The 17,541-nt window shown below is 46.3% G+C and overlaps 1 protein-coding gene across 4 annotated transcripts in view; it reads right to left on the reverse strand.

The window, feature by feature from the left end:
• The window catches only part of magi3a (membrane associated guanylate kinase, WW and PDZ domain containing 3a), a 188,152-nt gene that overhangs the window by 22,308 nt on the left and 148,303 nt on the right, over window positions 1-17,541 (reverse strand). For all 4 annotated transcript variants that reach the window (XM_070544798.1, XM_070544799.1, XM_070544801.1 and 1 more), the window contains 5 exons: window positions 13,045-13,251; window positions 10,688-10,850; window positions 10,062-10,141; window positions 8,062-8,119; window positions 3,502-3,608 (listed from right to left, as the gene is read on the reverse strand). In XM_070544798.1, coding sequence (XP_070400899.1) covers window positions 3,502-3,608; window positions 8,062-8,119; window positions 10,062-10,141; window positions 10,688-10,850; window positions 13,045-13,251 — 615 coding nt within the window. The remainder of the gene's footprint in view (window positions 1-3,501; window positions 3,609-8,061; window positions 8,120-10,061; window positions 10,142-10,687; window positions 10,851-13,044; window positions 13,252-17,541) is intronic.

Here is a 17,541-nt window from a genome sequence, read left to right on the forward strand (position 1 = left end):
CCTGGCTCGCCCTACCCCAGTGAGATGGTGAGTTATGTGGACAGTCCCAGCGGGCCGGGTTTCTTCTCAGGCAGTTCCCACAATGATAGAAGGTGGGACATCAATCTCACCAGGCGGAGTAGAGATGGAAGCCTCACCCCTCACTCCCCTCCGTGCCTCCCATTCCACCCTCACTGGGATTTGGATTTGCATGTCTGCAATGAGACTGGCTGCTAAACGTGACCCGTTTGATTTAGGGGTCCTTACTGGTCCTGCGCTTCACGTGCTGCTGCCTCTTCTTCAGGTGCGGCAATGCGAGCGATGTCAGTCATGTTCACATGATGTGAAAAAGAGCCCATCAGCAGCGCAGGAACTGTTCCAGCATAATTAATGGCCCTCATTAAAGCTGCATCAGCAGAGAGTGGAGGGTGGGGTAGGTTAGGGCCACACACACCAAAGCCATGTTTACATGGTCCGGATTAAAGCGCGGGCCACAAAGGGACATTGTGTGTTTTCTCAGGGTGAAGTGATCATGTGATGCGTCTGACAGGTTTGCCAACGCTGTAATTATGTCCGAGCGTAGCCGTGCGCTGTGCGGTTTTGTCTGGTAGGTCAGCCTCGTCAAAAACAATGCTCCGGAACATCCTCGTGCACGTCCACACACTCGCATGAGACCGCTGGGCATTAATTGTCATTAACGAGGTGCAGGGTGGGAGCCGTGGGTGGTGGTGCACGGAGGCAGCCTCACCCACAGATTGCAGAGAGGCTCGGCTAGGGGAGGCGGGGTCTGCGTGCGGCAGAGTGAGGCAGACAGATCTGTCTAGGGGTTGTCTGAAACACGGAGGCTTGTTTGAATACTGATGCAGCCATGCTTTATGTACGCACACTGGACTGTCATAACTCTGACCCATTTTACTACATGGGGCTTCCATTTATCAGACCTTCGCGTTCACCAAGGAGAGGCGACTCCATCGGCCGAGCTTTCACCACACGTGGTAAATGATGAGCAGATGAGCCCGTAGCGAGCCGACTTACGAGCACGAGTCACTTTTAACCGCATGCACTCCTCCGTCCTTCCTGAGTTTGGAACGCCGGGGGCAGAAGCATTTTCAACAAGACCTCAAAGCCTTTCCTTTTCCACATCTACTTGTCAAAATGAGTTCTTCCTCCTGCTGATGCGCTGTTTCGTAATTCTAATTGAATATCATAGCTTCAGAGGCCACGGGCAGTTTATCAGCAGCCTGTCGACTGTTAGAACATCTCCCAGACAGACGTTTCAGCATGGAGCGGCTGATGAAAGAGTACCCCAGCGTTTGATAACACATAATGTGCTGTTGAAGCATCCCTTCTTTCTTTTCTGAACATTAAGCTCAAACCGATCAACCAGAACATGTTTATGTTTATGTTTATTCACTTAGCAGACGCTTTTTTCCAAAGCGACTTACAATTTATAACCTATAGGGCATGTTGTGATCTGTGGGGGAGACCGGAGAACCCGGAGGAAACCCACGCATGCATGGGGAGAACGCGCAACTCCACGCAGAAAGGCCGCAGCCGAGTTTCGAACCTGCGAGCTTCGTGCTGCGAGGCAACAGTACTAACCACTGCGCCACCATGCAGCCCACACCATGCTAATGCCGTCACCCATGCTGTGGCTCAAGGACCTAAAACACAACAGCCACGATGGTGGCGTCTCCGCCGTAGCACGGTGAAAACAGGCAGGTGTAATGAGACGATAAATAGCTAGGTGTGCACGTTTAACGTTTTCAGTGTTGGAAGAAAGGAAACGACCATTCAGGCAAGTTTGTTGAGGGTCAAACTATCGTGGCTGCAGGAGTCTGCAGAGGTCAGTAGTGACTAAACGCGACCTAAACATAAAAATCAAACAAGAGTGGATGTACAACAATCAGATCGTGTTAAACGCTAGCGAGTAGAAATGTGTCTTGAGAAGAGTTTTAAAACCACAAGCGAGGAGGCTTTCCTGACACTGACGGCCAGCTGACTCCATAGGCAAGGAGCAGCCACAGCAAAACACCGGTCACCTCTCCGCCTGCAGCTGGTCAGCCAACCTCAATAAGCGTGGGAGATCATATGGCTGGAGAACGTCTGAGAGGTATGATGGTGCCAGCCCAAACAAAGATTTATATGTCAGCACAAGAACGTTGAACCAAAGTCTAAAAACAACAGGAATCCAGCGAAGAGAAGCTGGCATCACACTTACAGGTGCCTGTTAGCGAACGCGCTGCTGCATTCTGCACCAACTGCAACCCTCAGAGATTCATGACTCACACCACTATAAAGACCATTACAGTAGTTCATTATTGAGGTAATAAAAGCATGAATGAGTCTTTCCATGTCTCCAGTGCTCCACGGAAGGCTTCTGTCCTCCCTAAGCTCACCTTAGGACACCTGCGTTACCGTTTGACAGGTGTGCCTCCCCACCTACCACTTTCCCTGCAATTTACGATGTTCCTTTAAAGAGCAAGTCACCCCCAAATAAACTTTTTTTGCTGATAAACTAAATAAACGAGTGTCTAATCGTGCTGCAGACACGTGTCGTCAATAATTTGGCACTTCAGTGCATCTTAGTTAAAATTTAAATATTCTGCCTAAAACTGGCAGTGTTGTATGTTGTCAGGTAAAAACTCTGCACTGTATTTTAATTTAAATCTGCCACCGCTATTGGCTAAGAGGTATGCTATGATGTAAACTGGTACATTATGATGTCACAATGCTGTCGTGAGCCTGAGTGTGTGTGTATTTGTTAGCGGCTCCGCCCTCTCGGTCTGCCTGGCAACAGCATTTGTTGCATTTTTCAAACATGAAGTGGGCGTGGAGTTAGACTCTGATAGGGGGTAACTTGCTCTTTAACATAACGCCCCTTTGTTCCCCCCATGACTTCCATGATGAAAAAAAATAACCCAAAATCATGAATTTAAACATAAAAATTTAAAAATGATTGAAAAATGAGTGTGACTGTTGAATTTACTAACATGGATGTAATCCAACAAATCTGGGATTTTGTTAATATGCTTTTCACATTGAAAAATCACAGCTGCTCCAGCCCAGTATGATAATGTAAAAAAATCCGATCGCTCTATTTGAAGGTCAACTGTAGCAGACACGTTCCCTTTCTATTCACTTGGACAGAACTGGGACTTTCCAACCATTAAAAACAACACACCAGAACCCATTGATTATGGTGCAACAACCCTAACCCTAGACACGCAAAGCTCAACCCTGACATGACCAAAAGGTGACAAAGAACAAGCTACGATAGCCTTTTAGCCTGGCGCTCCGGGTTTTCTGACCAGATAGAACCAATCCCGTTTTATGGGGGAGTGTTTCATAGAAAAAAGAACTTGCAATAGGAAATAAACTCAGGAAAATCTTTACTTAAACCAAGTGCGGAAATCCATCAACAGATTCATAAACTCCACACATGTAAATTAAATAATCCAGGAGAACAAAACATCAGGCAAGCACATGAAGACGCCTCCGTGGACACCAGTGTGTTTGTACCTGAAGGTGCAGCTGTTGGCGGCTGTCCTGCAACAGGGGAGTCCACAACCAGCTTCTTCTTAGCCTCCATTACCGGATTCTCAAACTGGGTCTTCTGGTGTATGTGGCTGCAGAACAGAGAAAACAACATCAGCTGATAAAAAAAAAAGAAATCTCAGATTTATCTCTTATTTCTATATTTATCTGCAGCCTAACAGGACAGGACGCCCCAACCCTGCAACTCCAGCTCTGTGACTTCATGCAAAGCTGTGATTTGACTGAAGACTTGTGTGTGACGTGCACCCTGCTGGGCGGACGCCCCACCTCAGGACAGGTAAAAGTCTTTCATAATATTACACGGTCTTAGCATTCACATGTTTAGGCTCTAAACGTAATAGAAACAGTTGTGTTTAACTGATTTGGAGGGATGATGAAGATTGTTGCTTATTATGGGATGCATTCAATAATTCTGAAGCTTTATTGAAACATTTTATGGTATATATTCAGATGGGTAAAAAAAATCCCAGAGATTATTCATTAAATGTGACTTTAAGAATTAAGCCGATTCAAGATGGCTGCCACAGAAGAGCAGCATTTGCAAACTCAAAAATGGCTACAACTGAGTTAGAGATGTGGAGAAAGAACACAGTTATGGTGCTAGTGGCATGGATGTAAATTTTGGGGGGGACAGGGGGGACATGCCCCCCCTTTCCAAAGTCAATTTTTGTACCCTGCACTTTTTACTGTCCAGCCAACGAACTGGTTTCTCCTCCACACTACGTCCAAAACCTCTGACCCCAGATCAGCAGCTCGGCAGCTTAGCACCAAAACCAATTTAAAAACAGTTAGTCCTGCCGTCTCACCTGTGTGGTGACATGCTCCCTGTTACAGAGAAACATCCCCTCCTTGCAGTAAATGAGGGAGATGGCTCATCTGCATAATGAGTTTCAGCAGGCGTGAATCCTGTCCATGACGGCACCTTAGCAAGATAAAATGCACTGATGCTGCACGAGGAATCAGCCACATATTGAGGGACTGATGGTATACATGGGGTGTGTACCGAATCCACGGGAGGGATGCTTGTAAGAGTGCATTTTGAGGTCGATGGCGTCACAGCGCAGCGACGAGTACTGTCCGAATTCCAAGAATACTCATTCTCGCGTCCTCAAATGCGTCCTCGCTCCACCCACATTTCGAAGATGGGTCTGTTGTATCCGCACAGAACAAGGCGATCCCAGCATGCTTTGCACGCCGGCTGTGGATTTTCAACAGGAAGAGAAAATGGGGAGAGCTACGAAGTTTTAAATATAAGTTTGTTTAAAACTAGCCGTAGAAACCTAAAAAGCTTAAAGTGGTTCAGTTTATAGACATTTTTCATTTGTATATTTGTTTTTTTAAATTACATTTTAGGCAGAAATCAGCCAGAACGAGTTTGTATCGCGGGTCCAAGTTATTCCTGTGTGTGTGTGTGTGTGTGTGTGTGTGTGTGTGTGTGTGTGTGCGTGTGTGTGTGTGTGTGTGTGTGGTGAATTAAACTTCTCATTTGTTTTAGGGACAACGGAGCAAAGAAGTGTTTTTATTAAACTTAGAGGTGAAGAGTGAAGCTGTTTACACTAGGGCCTGCACGACTTTATTTTTTTTAAAGTCGACAGTCAAGTAATGAAAGTCGAGTCGACTTCGACTAGTCGTTGATGACGTCATACGCCGGAAGCGGCGGGGGGGTCGGTCGGTAGGTTCGCTGGAATTTTTTGACTATTAAAATTGCGCCCACATTTTCTAAGTTAAACATCTCTTTTAACAACGGTAGTTTCTGCATCCTACTTCAGCCCTCTCCCCCCTCCCCCTGCGCAGCAGCCGCAAACTCACTGATGCGCCTGCAGCCTCTCGGAGTTCCTGCTGCTCTAAACATTAAAATAATTATTTCATTTTCTGTTCCTCACTTCTGATTACCTTCAATGGTGTCTGTTTGTTGCAACAGCAGGTACAAAAACTAACTTGTTTTTATTTGACTATTTTTCTGTCCTGTCTGTTTATTATCTTCCTGCATCTCCTCTCAATCCTAAAGAGAAACTGCTACCTGGGTTCATATATATTCACCTCATGAGTTACCTTTGAACTGCAGTTCTAAAAGATCTACCGACCGCAAAAACAGCAGAGTGCCGCTGCTCGCCGGCCGACTACAACGGGACCGTTTTTGCTGCGGAGTTCATGCCGGAGCGGAGCGGAGCGGAGATAGTGGAATCTTGGGGGCGCGGCACCGGAGGACAACAGGTGATGCGCATCGCTCCGCAGCAGCGAAACGCATCAGGCACAAATAACAGACAGAAAACATGAAAATGAAATGAGCCGACATGAACGATCGCGTGTTTAATTTGTTTTTGAGGTGGTGACACCCGATTTGGCGGTGCTCAGGACGCAATGTCTGGAGCGCACGTCAATGATCAGAGCTTTGCATGCACAAACTGGTTAAGATTAGGATGGGGGTGAGGGGAAGGTTAAATTGCAAGAGCGAAAAGGTCACAGTTTGGTTAAATGTCCGTTTTACCGCCGGTGTCAGTACCGCACAGCGCGTCGCCTCCGCCTCGATCCAGACGCGCAGGGGCTCGTCACCTGCTGTCTTTTCCGAGGACTGCATCTTGTCAGTCATTATCACGTGACAACGACTAGTTGATGACAGGCATAAAAAGTCACTACAGAGCCGTGAAGTCGACTAGTCGACTATTTCGTACAACCCCTAGTTTACACACAACCACAGAAGTTCTTCTGTGAAAAGTAGTTTAACATTCAGGGATTTACACAGCTGACACGTTTTAATGAAGTAAAAATTGTTTGTGTGAAGAATATAATTTTTATCTTCTCATGTGGATAAATGTAAAAATGTGTTTATTGCCTTTTTGTCACCTGTGGTCTCTGATTTTCTCTGTAGGACTGCAGGTGTCCAGGGTCAGGAGAGGCTTTACCTGGTGGTCCTCCTGGGAGAGAGGCCTTCTACTGTCATCATGTTAATGTTATTTAGCCATTTGATATTTGAACACATTTATTAAAACAAATACTAACTGATAACTCTTTCTGGTCATTGATTTTATCACCAGTTTTATTATTACGGATGTTTTTGAACATGTTACATGAACAGAAAATGAAAAGATGGTAAGGAGACAAGATTATTTATAATACGTTACAATTATTCACAGATCAAAACCAGTATGGACCAGTTATGTACGGTTAAAGCAGGATTAACCTGAGTGACTCTTCCTGGATCTCTCTCTCGTCTCACTCCTCGTCTCTCTCCCTCTCCCCTCGTCTCTCTCCTGTCTCTCTCCCTCTCTCCTCCCCCTCTCTCCCTCGTGCCTCTTCTCCCCCTCTCTCCCTCGTGCCTCTTCTCACTCCTCGTGTCTCTCTCTCTCCCCTCGTCTCTCTCCTCCCCCTCTCTCCCTCGTGCCTCTCCTCCCCCTCTCTCCCTCGTGCCTCTTCTCACTCCTCGTGTCTCTCTCTCTCCCCTCGTCTCTCTCCTCCCCCTCTCTCCCTCGTGCCTCTCCTCCCCCTCTCTCCCTCGTGCCTCTTCTCCCCCTCTCTCCCTCATGCCTCTTCTCACTCCTCGTGTCTCTCTCTCTCTCTCTCACTCCTCGTGTCTCTCTCTCTCTCTCTCTCACTCCTCGTCTCTCTCTCTCACTCCTCGTCTCTCTCTCTCTCACTCCTCGTCTCTCTCTCTCTCACTCCTCGTCTCTCTCTCTCTCACTCCTCGTCTCTCTCTCTCTCACTCCTCGTCTCTCTCTCTCTCACTCCTCGTCTCTCTCTCTCTCACTCCTCGTCTCTCTCTCTCTCACTCCTCGTCTCTCTCTCTCTCACTCCTCGTCTCTCTCTCTCTCACTCCTCGTCTCTCTCACTCCTCGTCTCTCTCTCTCTCACTCCTCGTCACCCCCCTCTCCCCGTCACTCCTCCTCGTCTCACTCACTCACTCACCCCCCCCCCCCCCACACACACACACACACACACTGGCTTTCACAGAAATAATTGGACTTTGTGTCATGTTGTGGCATCTTGTTGTTCATTTGCAACAGAAAAAAGCCAGACTGAAGAGACAAAGGGAGCCTCTGAGTGACCCTCTTGCATGATTCGGTGCTAGGTATTCTCCCCTGCTTGCACGCCTCTCTCCCTCTCTCTGTCTACAGAAATGGGTCTAAAATGACACTTTATCTTCTTGTTTACCCTGTCAGGAAGAATTGCCCTGTTGTTTCCCTCTTCTGGACCCACCATCCTCCATTGTCTGCAGCCTTTACTGCAACCTCTTTCACACACGCAGACGAAGCTCCAGCCCAACACTAATTGCTCCCTGTAGGTCTGTGGGAAACTACGGTTTGGACTACGCGATGACATAACACCACACGAGTGAGAGGACTTTGCATCTCAGAGGCAACTCGGTTTATTTTAGTGAAATTGGACACAGCTGTAGGGATGCACACAGGTATGGCTTTTTATAAAAAGTCTGAATGAGAAGATGCTGCGGGCCAATTAACCAACATCACCGCCGATTCCAGCTGCAGCCCTTTGGGTGTCCCCAGGAACAGGAAGAACTTTACTCACTCTACATAGTAGGTGCCAAACTGGGGGTCCTCGATCTTCTCCCAGCCGTAGGGCAGCTCTGGGGGTGGGACAGACACAAGAGGGAAACACACATCACCTATGATACTGCTGAGGCGTTGGACACATGAGGTGTGAGTGTTTAGACTCAGGCCCTGTCCACACGTAGCCGGGGATTTGCCAAAACGTAGATATTTTTCTACGTTTTGGCCTGTCATCCACACGAAAACGGAGTTTTTTCACACGAAAACAGATTTTTTTAAAAACTCCGGCCAAAGTGAAGATCTGCGTTTTCTCCGTTTTGGGTGTCTGCGTGTGGGCAGACAAAACCGGAGTTTTAAGGTCCGCAACGTCACTTTCCGCGACAAAAAAATGCTGACATCACGTGTGCGACCTGTGTTTACACTAGCCGACAGCATGGATGCCCTCAGAGCTGCGCTCGCTTTATCACTTGTCCAAGCGCTTTCTGCTTGTTTGTTTTTGCAAGCGGAATTACTGCTCCTTGCGGAAGACCACAGACGAAGGACGAGGTTAAGAACGGGGGAAGTACTGCCGCCTACAGGTCTGGCATGTCCTTAACAACGTATTTATCCGGGTACGTGGGGACAGAGTTTCTTTAAAAAACGAGGTGGTGTGGATGCAAGTTTTTGGAGGGGCGGATATTCGTTAAAAAAAAAAAACCGGCTACGTGTGGACTAGGCCTCGGTGTTTTGCTCCTGCTACAGAGCATTAGGATAGATGTTCTATAACAGATGTTTTAAAACGTTAAAAAGCAGCACAGATGAATTTATTACTTAGAAAATGTAATTCTGAGATCATCAAACTCCAATTCAGCTTTTTTATTTTGACTCGAGAAACAAATTCAGTCCTGTTAACAAACAGAACCCAGTTGACCCCTAACTCTGATAAAAACAGAACAAGTTCTGTTGGTCGCATTATCTGTGATTTAGCAAAATAAATATCAAGATTTCCTTTTAGTTTTTACAAAACTACATGTTTCGATTACATGTTTTTATTAAATGTGATTAGTTGGCACTGAAGAGGAAAACTAGTTTTCTTTCTCTGAAACAAACTTTGAGCCTAAAAATTGACGGGCTAACAGCTAGTCCAACATTTCACAGCAAACTATTGAATTATTGTTCTATAAAAATTTACACAACTGCCAGTTTCATGTAATATGGTGAAATATCAGAGATCCAGGGGTCAAATCCATCCATTCTGCCTCACTAATCCAGTAAAACTGACAGCTGCTGTATTTCTGTTTTAAACACAGCAGCTATAAACGTTCTTAACTAGCTGTTAGCTCCTCAGTCCTGTTTGATGTAAACTACTACAACATTTATGATAGAGGTTATATGTTTTACACAGGAATGCAACTCGCAAAAGGTAGAAACATTCCTTTAAATGCTGTCAAATATAAGTTATTGCTGACTCCTTGTGTTTTGTCTCTTGTTTGATCTCATTGTTCCAGACCGTTTATAATAAGGGACACATCTTTGAGGTGTCTGATGAGTTTGCCGCTTCAGAACCACGCACAGTGAAGTTAACGTGCCATCAAAGAGCTTCAGAATCACAAAGTTTTAGAGGTCTACAGTTTCTTTAGTGTTGTTTTAAACAGGCTCCCTGAAAACAACGTGTGCATCTCTGCAGCTGCTTTTGTATGCGAGCACCATCTCGACTTCCTGCCTCCATGTGACAGGACACACGCGGCTCTGAATTGCTATTTACGCAAGAGAGGGCTGGAGAAAATTGCCTTTTGAGAGATGCTGCGCTGATGAGCTCTGTGTGTGTTCGAGAAGCTGCTAGTGGGAGTCGTGCAGGCTAGAGATGGGAGGTTTGTGCTGCGTCACCAACACGGCTGGGATGAAGCTCGATCAGCTGTGCAGTCTCCGTCTGCCAGCCGACGCCCCCCTCTGAGAGGTGGGAATCACACACACACACACACACACACACACGCTGGAGGAACTGTACGGAGAAGAGTGTGTATGTGAATATTGTCTCACCTCCTTCATCGCATTTCTCAGGCGGCTTGGCTTTCCTGGCGAGGCGGGGGTCCATCCAGGTGGTGGTCTTTGTGTTGTGGCTATAAATAGGTCCAGAAAAAACAAACAGGTTAAAGGTCAACAGGATGTGAAGGAAAGGTTTTCATATATGCAAACATTAATGGTCAGGTGGAGGAAGAGGAGCACCAGTGGAAGGACAGAGTAAAGATCATAAAGAGCAGAAGTTAGCGAGCAGGTCAAGGGTGGCGGGCTCCGCACGGCCTGTTGTTCCTCTGCCTGGCTGAGCGAGCGATTGATTTAGTAGCAAGCAGGAGCACCTGGCTCTCCCGACATCGACAGCTCGCCACACTAACGGGACGGGTAAGCGGCGCTGCCCCGCTGCGTTCAGCGCCAGCCAACAAACCACACATCACGCACGGAGGAACCGAAAAGAGAAATAATTGAGAAAAATGTTGCTGCCATGGCGAAGGACTCAGGTAGGCTCCTGATATCTTGATGAGGAATGCTTTGGGAAGAGTCGCTGTCAGAACTTTCGGTAGCAGTGGAAAAACCGGTAGAACAGGGAGTGAGCTAGCACAACCCAACAGCAACATGACACCAACGTGCAGCAGGTGAGTCATACTTACTCTATAAAGTAGACCATGCCAGTTTCTGTGTAGGCCATCTCCCAGCTTTTAGGTAAAGGCTCCTGACTTTCATCCAGAGTGTTCCAGACCTGCAGGTCCATGGACCCCGCCGACTGGTGGTAGCTGGGCACCGTCCTCCTCCAGTCGACTCTGTCTGTGTGCTCTGCAGCCCGGCATGACGACAGAGACAGGGGCATGGAGACGGTGATGGGAATGGGATGGGAGTAAGGACGTGGGAGGTGATAGAAAGAAAAGGAGACAGGAGGTGAGAGAGTGGCACCATTAGAGCTCCTCTGGGCTCTTTGCATCTCTCCCTGCTGCTGCCGCTGTCCGAGCTGCATTCCCCTGTATACTGTGTGGCCAGTTACATCAACAGGAGTTATAGGGGTTGAGGGAGAGAGGGAGGGAGGAAGAGGTGGAGAGAGTACACGGAAGGGGAAGAAAGCGTCACATTTGCCATTGGATTTGCATGTCAGCAATGATTGTATTTCCTCAGAGGCAAGGACAGGGAACGCTCCAGCTCAGCCAGGAGCGTCACACCACAGGTCTGCTAGCATCACACTATAGCTTTGTGTGTGGCTCTGTATTTGCATAATCTCGTGTGTGTGTGCGTGTGTGTGTGTGTGTGTGTGTGTGTGTGTGTGTGTGTGTGTGTGTGTGTGTGTGTGTGTGTGTGCGTGTGTATAATCTCAGGTTTTCATCAGACGCTGTAGCTGCATCACATGAATGCTCACTTTGGCTTGGTTAAGTGAAAGGCCAGGGCAAAGAAGGACTCACAATTAGGAGCAGAACTAGAGATTTTCTGCACCGATAAAGTTTAACTAAAATAAAAAATCGACTGCAAGCAAACACAAGCTCCAGGTTCAAGCACGTTTAAGCTAATGGGGACAAACAAACAAGAAAACCATTAAAAAATCTGGGCCTCATAAACTAAAAGGATGCACAAGAAAAACGGAGGCCATCATAATGAGCCAGCCGTTATAAAATCGCCTTTGAGGCATCAGACCACTGCATGTCTGCTGCTTTAGATGCACACTCACACCGTGTAACATCTCCAAGCCGCCCACGTGCTGACGTTAGCGTAAAACTGAAAATGTAATTATTCACATCTGTAGACTTTTTCTCAGTTCCAGCATAAAATGGTGCATCTCACCTGAAGTAAAACAGAGTCGAGTGTTAAATGTTTCTTTAACTTTAAAAGCAGTTCTGTACAGATTTGCTCTGGAGACTTTCAGCACCGCAGGAACCAGTCCAGTTATGGGCCATTCCCATCTGTACCGGGTCGGCCCGGGCCGGGTAGGCCCAGTCGGCCCCAGCCTGGCCCGGTTGATTCCACACATCCTTGCCTTAAGCCCATGTGGGCTGATTCTACCCACCAATCAGAGGCTTGCTCTAATGGAAGGTGTGAATTTGGTGTCAGCAGTGGGTGTGTTGGCCCTGGTCGGCCTGAAGCAGACCCCCTCGAGAAGAGGGCTGAGAATGAGCCTTGGTTGGCCCGGAAAAATACCAGGCCACCCAGATATGTAAACAACCTACGCTACCCGGCCCGGGCCGACCCGGTACAGATGGGAATGGCCCATTAGTAGCAGTCTGCTCTGGTTCGTCACTCAAATCAGAAAAAACTAACCGAAAGAAGAATTTAAAAGGACCTGTGAAACGTTTGCACGCAAATCTTCACGATATATTTGTGACAATGCAGCACTTTCTGCTTCTCTTGCCATTAACAATTCAATAAACTGCATAAATCCAGGAACTGTTATTTCAGTCATCTCTCACCTTTATAATCACCAGCAGGAGTTGTGTTTTCTAGGATCTGAAAGCTTGATGAGTCACCTTTACTACGACTTAAAGGATCGGGCATCAACAAACTACATAAAGGTGTGGGTCAACATCCTCTCCTGTTGGTATCCGACAGCTTCAAGGCCTGCCAGGCGCGTCCCAGCAGGTGTCTCATCAGACTGACGGACGGCTCTAGGACGGGCTTCACGTGCACCTCTCCAGCTCCTGGCTGAGGAACAGGAAGTCGTCGCACAGCCTGATGAGACCAGGATGAGCGGAGCTGTTGCATAGATCTACACATTACAGACCCTGACAGAAGTTGGAAGCATGTCCCGTCTGTGCTCTCGTTTCTTCTTGATTACTGTGGGGAAGTTTAAGCATCCAGTCTGCCAAAAACTCCACAACTCTCACAGAGACAAGGACAGCATCTCCCACTCACCGACTCTTTGGTGACGAGAAGTTTAAAAATTACATAGAAAGAAAACCAAACTGATGAAATGCTGATTTGGATTCTGAATGTTAAATTAAATTCATGGAGACAACAAAGAAGGCGTGAGAAAATCAAAGCTGCATCTCACCTCCCACACCGTTGACCACGGGAGGCCTCTCCTCTTCCTCCTCCTCCTCTGGAGCGGTGCTGTCCGTTCTGTCCATCTTACTGACTGAGGGGGTGCGCTTCCGCTGAACCTCCGTGTCAAATTCTTCATCAAACAGAACCTGATCCACCAGGTCCGGCTGCACAGGGCTGGGCTCCGCAGGCGGCTTGGGGGTGCCGTAGTAGTTCCCTGGACAGAAGAGGAGCAGATTTCTGCTTTAGTACGGTCGGAGTTTTGTTCTGGTCAGGACCTGGAGATGCTCCTTGTGTCAAGGCTGTTGTGAATCTCTCATCAGGTCACCTGTTGTCACTCACTCTTCTTCTTCTTCTTCTTCTGGGGTTTAAATGGCAGTTGGCACACAACGAATGCTGCATTACCGCCACCAGCTAGTGTGGAGTGTGGTCTGGAATAGCGCTCAAAAACACACACACACACACATATATACATATATATATATATATATATATATATATATATATATATATATATATACATATATATATATATATATATATATATATATACACACACAAACACACACACACACACACATCAAATTCTCCCAAACACCCTTATCTCCTTCAAAAACTGAAATAAAACCTGAAAACAGTCACTCTTTGAACTCTGTCTCAATAAATCAATAAGGTCGAGTTTCACCTTCATCCGACTAAGAATATGAATCATTTTCCTCCTTTCTGCCTGATATTTCCTACATTGTAACACAACATGACCTATAGTTTCTTCTTCTCCACAATAAACACAGTTCCCTGAATCATGTTTCCCTATTATGAACAATGTACTGTTCAATCCAGTATGTCCAAACCTCAGTCTAGAAATGATCACCTCCTCTCTCCTACTCCGTCCAGTGTTGTCACTCACTCATCAGCCTTCCCAGCATTTCTACAACACAGGCTCAGATCCTCCTCTTGAGGCGGGCTTATGCCATTCAGTCGCCCTACCGTGATTCCTGCCGGTTTATGTGTTAAAAATCCAAGTCCTGACCCAGAACCTGAACGGGAAATGCACGAGCAAAGAGAAAGCACTGAACCCCATCAAGCCTGCTCTTAAACCTACAATAAACCAGGATGGATCATCAAACCCCACGTTGTCGGAGCAGATAAAAGTGAACCGATTTCTTATGAGGTGCAGCGGACGTGCACATCGTTTCCGAGGGACACCAGAGCCAGAATGTTAATGAGGGAGTCTCGTTCTCAGCTACAAATCACATCTGTCAGAGCTGAACCAGTGGTAAGAAAATGAGGCCAGGGGTTTGCGTGTTGTAGCTCTCCGCTTCAGAAACAGTCCTCTGGTTAGAGGGAACATGCGGTTTAGGTTCTGACACTTGGCTCTACATGTTTAATCAGACCCACATGTGATTGCACCACTCGCTGGTTTCTTATCTGAAAAAAAAAACCCTGAACATGAAAAGATTTTAAATGATTTTGCTCCATTTAATTATTTCTTTGCCTTTTCATGGTTCTCTGGCTGCGTGTATGCTAATGTTGGCTCCCAGGCACTCGATTGCCCCTTTATGTCCATCAGCTTGCTTTGCTGTCATGTTGACGCCCGGGGCAGCAAACAACGCTTCTCCACAGAGCGAGTCTTTGTCTCTTCTCCAACTGCAGGAGCAGGATGACCCACTTTAGCACTCACCACCTTCTCCCCCCCCTGAGCAGGAGAGCAAGACTTGGGTAGAACAGAAAACTTAAAGGCTCATGAGGTGAGAATGGAGTTGGAAACAAATAATGGGTGAACTGGATGCTGTGTGTGTGTGTGTGTGTGTGTGTGTGTGTGTGTGTGTGAGAGTGAGTGAGTGAGTGAGTGAGTGAGTGAGTGAGTGAGTGAGTGAGTGAGTGAGTGAGTGAGTGAGTGAGTGAGTGAGTGAGTGAGTGAGTGAGTGAGTGAGTGAGTGAGTGAGTGAGTGAGTGAGTGAGTGAGTGAGAGAGAGAGAGAGAGAGAGAGAGAGAGAGAGAGAGAGAGAGAGAGAGAGAGAGAGAGAGAGAGAGAGAGAGAGAGAGAGAGAGAGAGAGAGAGAGAGAGAGAGAGAGAGAGAGAGAGAGAGAGAGAGAGTGTTGTTAAAACATTAAGGATCAGATGGATGTGGCTCAATCAGTGTCTGCTGGGAAGGGAGGTGTCATTTAAGGCCCTGTCCACACGTAGCCGGGGATCTGCCAAAACGTAGATATTTTTCTACGTTTTGGCCTGTCATCCACACGAAAACGGAGTTTTTTCACACGAAAACGGATCTTTTTAAAAACTCCGGCCAAAGTGAAGATCTGCGTTTTCTCCGTTTTGGGTGTCTGTGTGTGGACAGACAAAACCGGAGTTTTAAGGTCCGCAACGTCACTTTCCGCGACAAAAAAATGCTGACATCACGTGTGCGACCTGTGTTTACACTAGCCGACAGCATGGACGCCCTCAGAGCTGCGCTCGCTTTATCAATTGTCCAAGCGCTTTCTGCTTGTTTGTTTTTGCAAGCGGAATTACTGCTCCTTGCGGAAGACCACAGACGAAGGACGAGGTTAAGAACGGGGGAAGTACTGCCGCCTACAGGTCTGGCATGTCCTTAACAACGTATTTATCCGGGTACGTGTGGACAGAGTTTTTTTTTTTTTAATGGGGTGGTGTGGATGCAAGTTTTTGGAGGGGTGGATATTTGTTTTAAAAAAAAAACAGCTACGTGTGGACTAGGCCTTAGACAAACTTCTTGGCTTAACACATAAATTAGTCAATTTTCTAATTTTACTTCCCTTATTTAAGCACAAATGAACTCGAGCACCTATTGAATGTGTGCCATTAATACCAGACCCTATCAATTTTCATTAGGAATAACCAACCAGACACATCATTTACTTGCTAAACAATACATTTTTATTTAAAAATCACTTAAACCATGTTTTAATTGGCTTAGATCAAAAGTAAACACTTTACCAGGTTTGTGATTATTAGGAGGTTTAACGGCGGAATGAAAATGAGGCGGTTAAACGTGCGCGCTTATCTGCTCCGTCCAGCCTCTGAGGCTCTCATGTAGCCGCTACGCGTCGCCCGTGTAAGTGCCGCCCTTTAGCAGGAAGCTGAGAGTTAGAGTGTGTTTCAGTGTGGAAAGAAATTGGGATGAGAGCAGATGGGGCTTCAGTAGATTGTCACGTGAATAAATCCTGATGAGCCTCAAGAAAATCAGCTGCCCCCATGACCCGACCCCAGATAAACGCAGGAAGGTGGACGGATGGAGCCTAAAGCGAGCAGGCCAGGTTAATAAACAGGGTATCTGCAGGTTTAAAGGAGCCAAATTTAAGACTTTTTAATACCTTTTTTAAGGCCACTTTGACCAAATTTAAGCTATAATTTCCAGCTATTGCCTGGAAGCGGTGCTAACCACGTCGCAAACGTGGGAATAGCCATCCAGTTACCATTAAACTTGCACTTCCCCATGGCGCAAGCTCCCACTAGCTTAACCAGCTAATGTGCTCATCTAAAAATAACCCTCTTTCACAACCAACTGAATGTGTACGGTTCCGCTTACGCCAACATCACACACAACAAATACTGAACACTAACTAGAAATTCATGAAAATTTTATAGAAATAAAAAATATTTTGTTTATTGGGTCTTTGGTAATTTAAGACCTTTGGAAACAGTTTTTAAGGATTATTTGTCATTTTTAAGGATTTTTAAGGCCTTAAATTTGGAAAAGCTAATTTAAGACTTTTTAAGGACCCACGGATACCCTGAATAAATCTGATTCTAAACATGATCAGTCCGACAGACCCAGATTAGACTTTGATCTCAGACTTCCTTCATTTGTAGCTACTTTCTCAATAACCTGCAGCTCATACCTACAGGCACGCATGTTAAGAATACATTTGGTTTTTAAACATCTTTAATCGCATAAATAGTGTTAGTTCTCAACGAGGCCTCTACTGCTATGCATTATCAGTGTTAATGATATATTTGCTTTATGAGAGACAGAGAAACAAAACGCTGACATGACCTCTTTAACAAGCATCCACTCATGTTTTAAACAGAGCCCGGTCACCGCTGGAAAGCCCAGTCGGTGACAGAGTGACCTGCACAGACCTCCACATAATGAGCAGACTGATCAGTTTGGGTAGAAATTATAGATCCAAAGTAAAAAAAAATCCAGCAAACAGCTCTCTACGACCATGTGTGCCCAACACACATACACACCTGTTGATATGGGTTCTGACTCGCCCACGGAGAATGCTGTGTTCTGGCAAAAAGGCGACAAGAGGTGACAAATAAGAGCTAAAATTAAAAGCGTTGCTGTTTCTTCGAGGAAAGAGTCATTTCCCTGCAAGCTGCTTGCTAATAACAGATCATGTTTTCAGCACAACATCAAACATTTGCTGGAAGTCATGAAAATATTACCTCACATTTACATAAAATGTCGGTTTACGAAGGATGAAATCAGTGAAAGTGTTATATATTCTCATTTTAGTAAGAAGAGAAGTTTGGCCT

Source organism: Nothobranchius furzeri, chromosome 15 (assembly GCF_043380555.1).
Source record: "Nothobranchius furzeri strain GRZ-AD chromosome 15, NfurGRZ-RIMD1, whole genome shotgun sequence".
Taxonomy (NCBI): domain Eukaryota; kingdom Metazoa; phylum Chordata; class Actinopteri; order Cyprinodontiformes; family Nothobranchiidae; genus Nothobranchius; species Nothobranchius furzeri.